General features: G+C 40.0%; 1 protein-coding gene across 4 annotated transcripts in view; it reads left to right on the forward strand.

The window, feature by feature from the left end:
- UVRAG (UV radiation resistance associated) overlaps window positions 1–13,806 on the forward strand; it is a 102,730-nt gene that overhangs the window by 9,740 nt on the left and 79,184 nt on the right. For all 4 annotated transcript variants that reach the window (XR_008730882.1, XM_005440949.3, XM_027807782.2 and 1 more), the window contains 4 exons: window positions 6,818–6,935; window positions 8,355–8,389; window positions 10,732–10,893; window positions 13,304–13,378. Coding sequence is in view for 3 of the 4 variants with exons in the window: in XM_005440949.3 (XP_005441006.1) it covers window positions 6,818–6,935; window positions 8,355–8,389; window positions 10,732–10,893; window positions 13,304–13,378 (390 nt within the window). In the remaining variant the exon portion in view is untranslated. The remainder of the gene's footprint in view (window positions 1–6,817; window positions 6,936–8,354; window positions 8,390–10,731; window positions 10,894–13,303; window positions 13,379–13,806) is intronic.

Genomic DNA, 13,806 nt, shown 5'->3' on the forward strand with positions numbered 1-13,806 from the left:
GCTAGGTAAAACCAGAATACATACCAGCTTGTACAGAGGTCAGACCTGATCCTGACCTGAAGAGAATTTATGGAATATCTTCCCTTGAAACAATTGGGAGGAGGGCAACAAGTGAAAATCGGAGATGGTGTCCAGAGATGAAGACTATGTCTTGGTGTTCATGTTAAAAAACCATCTGATAGGTAGGATGCTCCATTAAAGGCTAAATAAGGAGAATGGTCCTGAAATTGTAGCCAGTGTTGAAAGTCCTGTACAGTGTGTTTTCTGGAGGAAAAAATGATTGCTTGTCAGGTATTTGGGCCTCTGTGAGAGCCCTGAGTGGTAACTTGCTTTTGACAGCTTTGAGCTTTCAAAGTATGTTCTGTAAATTTCAGCTTTGCTTGTGCAAGATGGCTTCCCAGCCTTCTTACACTGGTTTTACCCTGGTATTTACACTTCAGGCAAAAGTAAGGTCGTGGGGTTTTTTTGTGGTCCCGTCCCGTCGTCCCCCCCCCCCTTGCATTGCTCCTTGTTGAAACAGAAATGCTCTCTTGAACCCATCTGATGCTTTGCACTTTACACAGGTTATATGGGATGTCACCAGGAATATGAAGGTGGTGGGATGGGGGGGAAAAAAGCCTTTTCCAGTCCAGCACCAGATTTATAAAAATTTCTCCCTTGTCAATTGAATTTAAACTTTATTCTGGAAAATCTATTCAAATTTAATAAGTTGTTTAAAAATTAGACTATTCCAACAGAATTTCTGAAACTTGCTCACGAGTATGGGTGCAGTAGGCCCACTGTCATTCTTTTACTAACATCTAGAAATTTTCAACCTAACCACCCTTTCACAGAGGGGGCTGTTTGATGGCATCTTGGATGGCTGTGCTGGGAGAAACTAAACTGCCTGCCTTACTTATGTTTAGATGCTTTTTTGACACTTTTGCAAACTAATCTGTCAAAGTGCTCTTGTTTCTGCTAGGAGCAAGAATTTGTGAATGGTTTTACTGAAAGGGACAGTGATAAAGAGGGCAGACCATGCAGCCGGGAGCGAGGGTGGGAAGAGGCAGATGTGGGACAAAAAGAAGACAGACCTCCCCGTTTTCTCAGCAGTGAGCCATTAGATTGACTGGGCCGCTAAAAAAATGATAGGCTCCATCCATGTGATAAAGAATAGGCTTAGCTGTTGCCTGTATTAATGACCTGAGCTTCACAATTCATACTTGGAGCCTGAGCTAGTAAGTGTGGTAGATCAGTAGTGAAGATAGAAAAACGGTGTTTGGCTGTGTTCTCATCCAGATTGGATATACTTATGTTTTTTTCCCAAGGCCATCAGTTTCTTGTAAGAGAATAATAAAGTGGTTAAGATGGAAGAGGAGTCAGAACTCTTGTGCTTGTTTTTACCACCCATTATGTGACCTTGAACACATAATTGTGAAATTCCACGAATACTTTAGGCTGTTGTAGGTAGTCGCTGTTCTTGTGGTTCCATCAACAATCCAGACCTTATGTTAACAACCGCACACTTTTCTGTCTTGTTTTGACTTAAAACCTTTTCTTCCCTGCCCCCCCCTCCCCAATCTTTGCAGTGATTTTCATTAATGGGACCAGATTGTTAGACCACAAAAAAACCCCAAACCCCCACCAAGCCCAACAAAACCCCAAACAAACAGTGAATAGCTTTGTCACCTCAGTTTCTGAGGCCTGGAGGGAAGCAGAGAGTGTTGTCTGGATCAGTGTAAGCCATCAAGAAACTGCAGTGTTAAAGTCTGCCTGCTCCAACCTGCTTTTGTGGTGGGCACATCTGTGTAGCTGTAGGGAGCTGAATTGGAGGAACTTAGACAAGTTTCAAAGTAACATCTTTTTTGCCAGCTTGACCTTGGCTAAATTCTGTGACACTCATCCTGAGAGTGCGCAAATGCACAAGAAAGCATTGTGCAGGATGGGAACAAGTGTCTAGATGGAAAAAGTGGTATTTTAGGCAGAGGTAGTGAAAGATTACAGTATCTTAGTGTTGAGGGAACTAAAGCATGAAGGGACCGGGCAGTTTCAGTCCTTTAAACCTCAGAAGACTTGGTAGATTTATAGAGTTCTGAGATCATCTGATGAAAAAGCAAAGTATTAACAAGGTTGTTGATCAAAATACTTTATTCTGTGGTGGTCTGACTTGTTTATGGCCAGCAGTAGATCTGGAGAGGTTCCCAGAAAGTCATTGAATGTCACTAAATACATTAAACAACTGATAATAGTTCTTCAGAATGATAACTGAGTGCTTTTCTTAAGTAATAAGACGACCCCTGACTTTTGAGAGAAACTGAGCATGGATGGCCTCACAGCACTCCGTAGCAGCTCTTGTCAAGATGCTGCTGTTGAATTCCGGGAAGCTGGTTTTGTGGCTATGCAGGCATGAGGGATGAAACCTGATGGCAGGCTCTGCTCTTCTGATCTCTTGTAAAGAGATCATGATCGTCTTTTCTATATATCGTGGGGATAGCTGTATGCTTATAACCTGTGACATCTTTACCTCCAGCAGTGTTGTTAAAATATAAGCTACTACTCAGGAGTTCTTCTAAGGGACAATTAGTGGATCTCTTCTCTTGTTTTGTAGTCATTTATTTTCAGGGTAGAAGGAAGCACTAACTTCTTTTGTGTAGGTCAGCATAGGTTTGCTATATAGGAATTGCTTTTACTGAGTTGAAACTTAGATTGGCAATTAAATAAAATGATAACAAGGCTTACCATGTAATTTCACTGCCTCATTGACTTTCTTGGGATTTGCAAAGGACTAGGACAATTGCGGTAATCAACATAACTTCTGTGTCACCACCCCCCCCTCCCCCGAGAAAGTCGTTAAACCTGCTCCCCTACTCTGCTAAGCAGTGGTCCAGGCATGTCATCATTCAGGCTGTGTGCACTAAATTCAGAGCGGCTGGAAAAGTTAAATACCCTTTTTAATGGTATCAGTTGTGCTTGTCAGAGCTAACTTAAATCAGTGCTCAGCTGAAAAATAGTTTTTTTTTTTTTTCAGCAGGCTGTCTTATTAAGATGCCTGGTGTAGTGTCTGAGATCTTCAGGACTGTGTTGCTGATACTGTCAACTGAGGAGATAGCATTGAAAATTATACTCATCTGTATATTTTGCTTATCTATCTTTATGAAGGCAAATCCTGCACTATCAGCTTGCAAACACAGCTGGCCTTTTTTAATTTATGTGACTCATGAGGTTGTCAAAGCACTTATGTTTTTTAGCACGTGTATTTTGATTTTTTTTTTTAAACTAGGCTTTTTGGAATGGTTCTTCTGGTTGCAGAGCATCTCATCTGTGGGGGTTCCTTCCTTGTGATGAGGATTTCTTGATACCTTTCTATAAAGAGCAAATAGTTAAAACTAGTGTTTAATGAGAAGTGATAACTCTTTCCCATTTCGCCTAAAAGAAAAAGGAAATGAAAGAACTCTGGATTGTTTGCAGCTACTGTGTTCAGTGTAAAGTGTAATGGTTCCTTTCTCTGTGCAGAGTTGCTTTTGCAATTTGAAGTGCACTGATACCTCATTGTGAACCACTTCTTACTTGGCTTGTAAAAGTGCCAGGCTGTAGATAGCTCTGCACATATTTTAGGCTGGTGATTTTATTTAAGCAGTCCTGTCTGCCTTTGGCTGCTGGTTGCTGCTCTGTCTCCAGCACAGCTGCTTGTACAGTCACATTGTGAACCTTATTGAGGAACTGATCTGGTGAAACTAACCCAGTGAAAGAGAGAGGTGGTTCGTTTTCATCCAGCTCAGCTCCCTGGTGTGATACACTGAGCAGCTGCACAAGTGCTTATTGATGGTGGTGCAGATGAGGAGGGTGATGCAGCAGCTCGAATAAGTGGTGTGGGTTAGCAGCAGGGCCTTTTGGCTGATGCCAGTGATAGCTGAACTACAACACAGTAGGGTTTTTGTTTTGTGTGTTCTAACATCTTGAGCAAAAATTATATGAAACACATAAGAGGTACCACTTAACAGATTTGAGAATTCCCTCAAAATAATACGTACTGTTTTTCACAGAACAGCTGCAAGTTGATGAAGAATTTTAGAGCCTATTTGAATTGTCATCTGGCTATGTCTTTGTAGCTGATGGTCTCCTGGCTAAAGCTGATTATCTTTGCTCAGGAGAGGGTAATTATCTCTGCTGCCTCTTGTAGAGTTCTGAGGAAATCTGAATAATGCAATATATCTTCAGTCACAATGTAGTGAGCAAAATGGAAGGTTTATTTTCAGGATCCAAGCCCCTCTGTCATCATGACCTCATACTGAAGAATGTGAACACAAAAATTGTCCATGTAATTGGAAACTTGCTCCCTATCAGCTAGGCTAAATGGACAAATAATCAGACAGAAGGGAGGGGGAGAGTGATGACCAAGTTGGAGATTTAAGTAGACATTCATTAGCTGTTGCATGTTGAGTTCTGAACTGTGGTGTGGCCTCACAGCTCCAGCTTTGTTGTTCCTCCTCCAACTGGTTTGGGACAATTGAGACTTTAGATTATAGGATAAATTCCAAATTTTGAAGGGTGCAAAGAAGTCACAAACCATGGAGATAAGGACTCTGCTCTTGTCCAGAGCTGCAGCTGTAGGTTGCGACACTACAGCTTTTTCCAAACCTTGCTGCCCATAGTAAAAGATGAAAAACTTGTGTGGCTTTGCTTGAGGGCTACTTCATTGTAACGTACTACTTAAACCAGGCATGCAAGTAATTGGTGATCCTAAAAAGACCTGTAGAATGTTGCCTTCTTTGTTAGATGCTATGTGAGCTATTCTTCTTAGGTTATAAGGCATTTAAAAAGAAAGAAATAAAAAATGAAGGGGGGAATGAGCATGATAAATAATTTATTTGTATGCTACTGAAGTTAATTAAAGGAGAGAGATGGCAGATAAAATGTTTGAATCATTTTTATAGGGAGTGCATTGTATGTTCAAAGACCTTTCTTAATGAGTGTCTTAAGTTGCTCATAAAAATGGCCAGCAAAACTGAAGAGCTTTGTTAGATTTGAAATAATATACAAGGTATATATAGTTTTAGTTTTGGGTTTAAGTGTGGCTTAAATTTTTCTGTTGACATTCCTGATAGCAATTTCTAATAAAGTAAGGCCACGTAGTTCTGCAGTTACGCAGCTTAGAAAGTTTTTTGTGTTTTTTTAAATTGTTTTGTATTGCATATATATACTAGACATATCTGGACATCCCATTCCAGGCTCTGTTTTTAGTCTAATTCATAAGTAGACTTTGCAGGAATGAATCTACTGGTGGTTTTGAGTCTGTCATGTGAACACAGAAATGCAATGTTCTATAGCTTTCCAGGAAGGAAAAGTAATACATCACTTAAATGATATTAAGTAATGTAGAGTGTCATACTGTGATTCCAAAACAGGTGATGGCCTTTCAAGTCCTGTTAAAAACTTTTAGGACAAGCTGCAAACAGAAAAGTTGTTTCTTGGTTTTAAATGTATTTTAACTCTCTTGTTAGTCAATGCAAAAGTGTTTCTTAAGGTGGACCCAGACTTAAAAATTAACAAGCTTTTGGGAGAAAGTAGTATGCTGTAAAATGAACTCTGCGGTAAAAGAATGCATGAAACTAGTTGTTTGAGGCCTGTAGGTTGTTTGCGGTGATCCAAAAAGGATGGGGAGGCATTTGTTAACATACTTATGGTGGATCGGTGAGACACTGGTAGGTTGAGGGATTGACTGGGGGAACGTGATACTGAAGGATTTGGTGAGAACTTTCTATATTTGAAGTGGCAGTATGCTGAGTGCCAAGTTCACAGTAGTCTGTTTCAAGCACGCATGAGTTTTCAAAGCTAAAATAAGAACCACAGCTAAGCGATGACTTAAGAGTGACTGGAAAGTCCTATGAAATTACTTTGTTAACTAGTTAAATTTAACAGTAAGTTAATGTTAGATATTCATCAAAGATGGAGGGTGTAGTATGCTTTGAAGTTGAGGATTGTAGCCACAGCTATTAAAGCTGTTTGGCACTTGGAGAGAGGTGAGGAGAGAGATAAATTGATTCAATGTGATGATTTTCATTCAAGATACAGTATTGTAGCAAACTAACATAATATTGGAGTTGGATGAAATCACTTAAACTGAAGATTTTAGTGACATATTATAGCATGTTCAATCCAAGAGGAAAGGACTGAGTTATCCAAGCAGATGGTAGCTGACAGACATTAAAAATTCGACTGTGCCCTGAATTTTCCCTGAAAATCTGGATATGTCTTTCTGACGTATTTTATTTAAGGTTGTTAGAGCAGTTTCCAGGTTTACTGTGAATTCAGGAAGCTTTCTTCAGCCAGTTACTTATGGCTCTGGATTAAGTGGTGGTTTATGTTGGAGTTCTTTGTTCGCTAGTGCTTGTTGAAAATAGCTTTGGCTAGAAAATGTTTCCAGTGTGGTGATGCAGAACACCTGGGTGATACTGCAGCTGTTTGATGCTGTGTCACATATTTGCTTGAAACAGCTTTGAATAGTTCAGTGTACTTTATAGACATGTGGAATAAAAATTACATATAGGACACAAGAATAGCTTGTCTTGTGTATCAGTGTTGCTTAATCTGAGCTCATAGGTGCTAGTTGTGGCTTGTGCATTCAGTTTCCTATGGCTTTGCTGAGCGCTTATTGTTTAGATTGGCTTTCTGCAAAGAAAATTTTTTTCCCTAATAAGTGTTTATTGGGATTTTTTTGACAAAGGTACTTTAGAAATCATTAAAATGCTTTGACTAAAAAACAAATAAAAAATTGTTTTGAATTGGTTTCAGTCTAAGAAAGTTCTTTAACTATTTAGGGCTTTTTTCTTATTTTTAGCGCCGACTTCGTCATCTTCGGAATATTGCTGCACGTAACATTATCAATAAGAATGGCTACCGCCTCTTGGATACGTACTTCACTCTTCACTTGTGTGATAATGCCAAGATATACAAAGGTAAACCAGGCTTGCTATCAACTTTTTTACTAGTTAATCTTTGAATTCTTATGATATGAATTCTCTGGCCTTTTTTTGCCTTGACAACCTGCTGCCGTTATTTGTATCACATGTACTAACACTGACGAAGAGCTCTTTAGTTTCATGAACTTCATAAGAGCTTTAAGTGTTAGCAGCCAAGGAAGTAAAACAGATGACAGATTTGGTAGAGTCTCTTAAGTCAGCCTCTTTTTGTCATTGGTATCCTCTCCCCCCACTGATAACTTAAGAAACTTGTGAACGTCCAAGAGCACAGAAAAGTTAAAGCTTTTGGAGCCTTAGTTGCTTTTTGTGGGGGAGAGTGTTCCACTCTTTGTGTACCAGTTATTTTATGGAGCATAAACCAGCACTTACTATTACCAAAGTTTTCCAAAAATAGAATTGTCAGCCAATGACATGAAGCATCCAGGCATCTGTTCGGCTGTTGAGTGTTAGATCTCATTTCTCTTTACATGGCAGTGGAAAGCAAAATGTTATAGCTCTTCGTTATAGAGACATGTTATTAAAAATACATTTTTATACTCCTTTTGATATGATTGACAGTTGGAGCTTTGCAGGCAAATTTTGTTTTTGTCATAATTTTTATTTTTAGCTAGTTGAACCTTGCTTTTTTCCAAGGTCGCTGTTTTAGAAGGACAAGAATACATAACTTGAGCTTGCTCCCTGGACTTTCTTGTGGTGGTTTGTTGAACCTGTAACCGATCACCGTTTATAGAGTAGTTCATGTAAGAGACTGTTCTGCATTCCATAGAAGCTTTATTCTTGGCCTCTAGTGAACTGAAGGATATTTGTATAAAAACTGTATTCCAGCCTCCAGAGCTGTCTCCTTAAAGACTTGAAGCTCTTATGGTGGCTGGGAGAGCTAAGCTCCATGTGTCAGCAGTTGCTTGGTTCCATTTAAATACAGGGTACTTGGCACCTCTGAGGTAACTTGGCTGTTCACTCTCTAAGCATCTGGAACAGGTCACCCATGCTCTTCAGGAAACCAGTGCAATTAGTTCATCTGTGCTGCACTCCTCCAGGAAGACGCTGTGTGACAAACTGGTCACTTTGTAAATGTCATACAAATATTGTAGAGTACTGGGGCATGTTCTTTCCCTAGAAACCAAAGCCTTAGTACATCTTGAGGGTTATCTTGGGTGTAAAGATGAAATGCTAAATTTAAATAATGACTTCTAATAATTAAGTGTGAATGAGTACTATTAATCAAAAGCATGACTGCATTTTGAAGTCTTTCTCATGAATCTGTTGCTGATAAACTAGACCCACTAGCATTTGTCTTTCATGAGTATTACTTCAGCTTTTCCCATTTCAAATATTCAGATTTGTATTGGTATTTAAGTTAATCTAAAGGTGTTTTTTTACTCATTTTTTCTTTAGAATTTTATAAGAGTGAGGTGATCAAGAATTCTCTGGTAAGTAACTTTAATATGGAAAAACTTTCTTTTAAAAATTGTGTATTTATTGCAGTATTTTAATTTCTCTGCTTAATACTGTAACTCTTAAATGTGTATTTCCACTCTTCAGTTGTGCTAGGAGCCTCATGATATTGTTCTCCTTTTCATTTTCTTTTCACAAGGGTTGTAATAGCGAGTTACTGAATAGTAAAAATGCATGTTCATTTTAACAGCTGTGGAGCGGTGGTCTGTTGGTACTTCTGTAGATAGGGCTAAACACTCCAAGGGTAGGGCTTTTTCTTGTGAAAACTATTCAGTGCTCAGGTTAAGCCTTACAATAAATTTCCATTTTAAATATTGAGAACACTAAGTAGGCAAAGTAATGTTAGCTAGATTTTTACTGGTTTAACTTCTTTCAGCATCTGAGAATTGTAGGCATCGTAACTCAGGTTTATTTACAGTTCACGGGGTGTATTTTTTTTGCTGTTCTTGCTGATGCTAGCAACAGAAACAGCTGCTTTTTACTTCAGTGTCTGCAAATTGCTTATTCAAGGAGCACTTGTATATCACTTTGGGTGTTCAGCTTCATTAGAAGCTCATGCTGTGCAGTTTAGCAACCTTGGTGTAGAAGCAGAGGCCCTGCTTGCAACACCCAAATAAGGGGAGAGTCAAACAGTGCTGCAGAATATACCACTGATTTCTTTGGACATCATTTTTTATTGTATAAGTGAGCAGTAAGGAACATGTACCTGCATATGTAGACATGTATAATCTTTGAGGAGCCGATGGCTTTAAGAAACTGAAATTTGAAAACAGAGTTTCTAAATTTTCCAGTTCAGATCAGTAAAGGGACCAGAACTGAACAGTTTATTACAGCTGAGAAGGGGTAGGTCTCTTTGTGGGAGCAGGATGTTGCAAATATTGAGCGAGGGAATTTGAAAACATCTTGAACAGATTTTAATGTCTGTGTTAACAAGGTAGAACTGCACCATTTATAGCACACTGGGCTGTAAGTGCTTTGAAAACCTCCTGAATGGAGGAAAAGCTGTCTGCATCCTCATGATTGTTGTCTTGTTCAAGAGACAAGTTCCTTGAGACTTCATGATTTTGAGTTCTTCCTATTCTAAAAAGGAAAAGGAATAACAAAAAGGGAACCTAACCAAAGGGAACATGAGATGGAATGACAAAAATTCAAATAAAAGACATCTTGAGCAAATTCCGTACATCATTTATGGGTATTTTAATGAGCTGGTATTCATGTGCCTGAATAGCTACCAAATTTCCTTTCTCATTAGGAAATTTTGATTAATGCATTCCTTCTGTAATACTGGGTAGCTCTGCCACTCCCGTCTTTTCAGAGGCATCTTATTCTAAATTGCCTAACACCACTTCAGAGATGCTTGGCCTGTTCCAAGCTGCTTAAGCACTGGAAGGAAGAGCTTGTTCTTTTGTGGAATAGTGGGTTGCAGCCTTTTTTTTTTTGGAGGAGCTACCATTTCTGTGTGCAGTGGAGGAGGGAGATGGATATATATATATAAAGCGCTTTCCCACTTCAGCATTTGGGCACCCTGTGACTTATGGCCTGTGGAAGTCCTAAAGTTGGTATCTGGTCTGTAGCACTAGCAGCGTTGAATTGACTTTGTTGGATTGCAGCTTGGGCCAATTGTAACAGTTTCCATAAATCTTTAATTTAAATGTTGTCAGAGGTGAGTGCAAGTTCTTGGAACGCCTGTTGTTTGCAAATCTGAGTTCAACTGTAATAGATGTTTGTAGTTCAGCTTAAATGTATGCTGATTCTGTAAAGCTTGAGGTGCAAGTTGGGTCTCTTAGAGTGAAGAGGAGCTCTTGGTGACAACATTTGAGGATTGTGATCAGCATCAGTCAAGGAGGAGAAGAATGTGAATAAAGATGTCAATAAACTATGCAAGCTTAATTACTAGGGAGTAGATCAATGTGGTAAAATTAATTTTACAATAGAAGCCATACGCTAGTGTTCAGAAGCTAAATTAAAACCTGAAAAGGAATGTTACTTCTCCTTTTAAAGTTCCTGATGGCTAAACTGAATTAGTGAATTCTGAAGTAAATTCTTCAACATCTTGGAAGGAAGCAGAGTCCACTCTGAGTTTCTGAAGTACCTTACAGCATGTAGCTTTTAACCCAGGAATTCTCTAGAAAACAGGATAAGGAAGCAGCAGAGCCTGTTGGCTTCAACTCTGTGTAGACCTTGAAATGGTAGGTGTTCATTATACTTAAGGTTTTTTTAAAACTTTTACATGGACTTTACTGCTTTCTGAACTGTCAATTTTAGGACTACTTTCAGCTTCTTTGAGGAGTTGTTATCCCTCTTTCAATACCTACAGAATCCGACATGGAGGAGTCTGGACTTTGGAATAATGCCTGATCGACTTGATACCTCTGTCTCTTGTTTTGTTGTGAGGATCTGGGGTGGCAAGAAGGAGCACTTTCAGCTTTTGATTGAATGGAAGGTCAATCTAGATGGGTTGAAGTACTTGGGCCAGCAGGTAATGTGGAAACAGTGTTTCTCAACTTGTTATGTAAGGCATTAAAACATCTGGATGAACAAATATATCGAATGCTAAGAAAGGCAATGAATGCATTTGAGGGGCATATTTTAAAGTCTGGTTGCAGAGACTTGTTAGCTTACCTCAGAGCTTTAAATCTTAACTAGCTGACTACTTTAAGCTACTGTTGTTGACTGAGCCTCTCAAGTGCTACTGCTAGCACTCGGTGCTTTAAATTGCAATGCCTCTATTCAAGGAAATAGCGATATGATTAGACATAAAATTAAATGAACATAGATCATAATGATTGTGTATATTACGGTTTTAGTCCATTCTCATGGTAATGACATGCCATTAGAGCGCTTCAGTCCACGGAGTTTATTGTATAAGATCTGTTTTATTCTGCAATTTGTCTCTTGCTGGCAGCCTTTTGAAAGAGGTGAGAAATTAGGTGTTTTCTGTATTGTGGAGCTTACGGTAGAAGTGGCTCAAAAAGAAACCCATATCAAATAAATAATAAACCCACCAAAAAATATGGTGCATTTTTGAATAAAATAGGTTGGCCTAATTGCAATGTGCACTTTTTGATTGATTAATTGATAGAACTGATTTAGAATAGATCAGTTTATTTCTCACTTTAAAATGATTTTTTTTTTTTTTTGATTGGGATCTTTGAAAGCCTGGAAAGGAAGAAAGCTTTGTAGGGAATGACTCCTCTAGCTTCACATGGTGCATTGATCTTGGCCAACACCCGCTGCACTGGTGGGCTGGTTGAGAGTCAGAAAAGAGAAGGTGTGGAAAAACGTGTGGGTTGAGATAAAGACAGTTTAATAACTGAAAGCAAAACCTTTGCAAAGAGTGACTCCTGTTTTCTACTAAGCATGATGTTATATGGTATGGAATATCCCTTCAGTCAGTTCAGGTCAGCTTTCCCAGCTGTGTCCCCTCCCAAGCTTTTGCATACCCCCAGGTGACTCGATGTGGGGGCAGAGTGAGAAACAGAGGAGGAGGTCTTGACACTGCAAGCACTGTTCAGCAGTAGCTGAAACACTGGTGTGTTACCAATGGTATCATTGTCACTGTTCTAAAACACAGCACCATACGGACTGCTATGAAGAAAATTAACTTCATCGCTGTCATACCCAGTACGTTTCACAGTGTAGCTTTTTTTTTTTTCCATTTGACTGGACAGAAGAAATGGCTCCCTCAAGATTTTCCTCTAGTGCATGATTTTATTTGAAATAATGTTTCAGATTATTTCTGGGCAGAGAATAGATTGAGAGCAGCCCTGAGGAGAAGGACTTGGGGGTGTTCTTTGACAAGAGCCACAACATGACCCATCAGTGTGCGCTCGCAGCCCAGAAAGCCAATTGTACCCTGGGCTGCATCCTCAGCAGCGTGGCCAGCAGGTCCAGGGGGATGATTCTGCCTCTCTGCTCTGCTGACATGCCACCTGCAGTGCTGCATCCAGCTCTGGGGTCGCCAGCACAGGACACATGGTTGGGGGTGGGTTGGAGCAAGTCCAGAGGAGGCCATGGAATTGGTCAGAGGGCTGGAGCCCCTCTGCTGTGGGGACAGGCTGGGAGAGCTGGGGCTGTGCAGCCTGGGGAGGAGAAGGCTGCGGGGAGACCTTAGAGCAGCTGCCAGTGCCTGGAGGGGCCGACAGGAAAGCTGGGGAGGGGCTTTGGGCAAGGGCAGGGAGTGGTGGGACAGGGGGGAATGGCTTGAAGCTGAGAGAGGGGAGATTTAGGTTGGACATGAGGAAGAAACCCTTCCCCGTGAGGGCGGCGAGGCGCTGGCCCAGGCTGCCCAGAGCAGCTGTGGGTGCCCCATCCCTGGCAGGGCTCAAGGCCAGGCTGGACGGGGCTGGGAGCAGCCTGGGCTGGGGGGAGGGGGCCCTGCCCCTGGCCGGGAGTGGAATGAGGTGATCCTTAAGGTCCCTTCCAACCCAAATCGTTCTGTGATGCTATGCTTTTATGAATGCTATTTATGTTAATAGCAGAATATTAACTGCAATACTGAACGCTACTTTTCTGTCTGCTTTGACCACAGAAGCCTAATTTTGAGTATAGTTTTAGGTAAGATCAAGTGAAAGCAAATTACTCAAGACTTACCTCTGATTAATTTCCTAATCTTAGTTATTTTTGTCAGCTGGAAATGTAGCAACAGGAAAGATGCTTGGGCCAGTGCTTTTGATTTCAAGGTAGAATGGCTGAACATACTCAGTGACTTTTATTAATGCTGTGAAGCAAATGCATTTTGTATGATTAAGTTTTCTTAGTTTTCATGTACTTCTAGTATTACAGGTACTGAAAATCTGCTTTTGACTCTCAGACATTTTAGGCTTGTTTGATGTGTTAAGCCGTAACAAGCTGACTGTGAAATGATTTCTTTCCTTCTCTTCTTACAGATACATGCAAGAAACCCAAATGAGATTATTTTTGGTCTCAATGATGGTTATTATGGAGCTTCATTTGAACAGAAGGTGAGGGTATCCCATATTTGTTCTGGCTTGTTAGTACTGATGACAAGCTGAAAATTCAACTTGTAAACTTGATTGTCACACTTGGATGTTCAGAACACTAAAATGCTTTGTTTTGAGAAGAAATACAGTTTTACATGACAGATAAGAACCTGTCTTACCTGATATCTCGCCTCTGATGCATGGACATCTTAGCTGTTTTGGGTAGTCTTAGTGTAGCATTTTAAGTCCAAAAAAAATCTCTGGTTACTGAAAGTAAGCCTTGACTTGCCTTCTTCAAGGCAGACATTTCATTCAAATGTAGAACACTTTGAAATAGTGTGGCTGTTAAGACTAATTTTCACAGCAAATATTAAAGCACATCAAGTTTGGGTTGTCAATCTTAAAACTGGAAGTTGTAGCTCTTAAAAGAAGTAATTTATTTGCTCAGT

Source organism: Falco cherrug, chromosome 2, assembly GCF_023634085.1.
Source record: "Falco cherrug isolate bFalChe1 chromosome 2, bFalChe1.pri, whole genome shotgun sequence".
Classification (NCBI taxonomy): Eukaryota; Metazoa; Chordata; class Aves; order Falconiformes; family Falconidae; genus Falco; species Falco cherrug.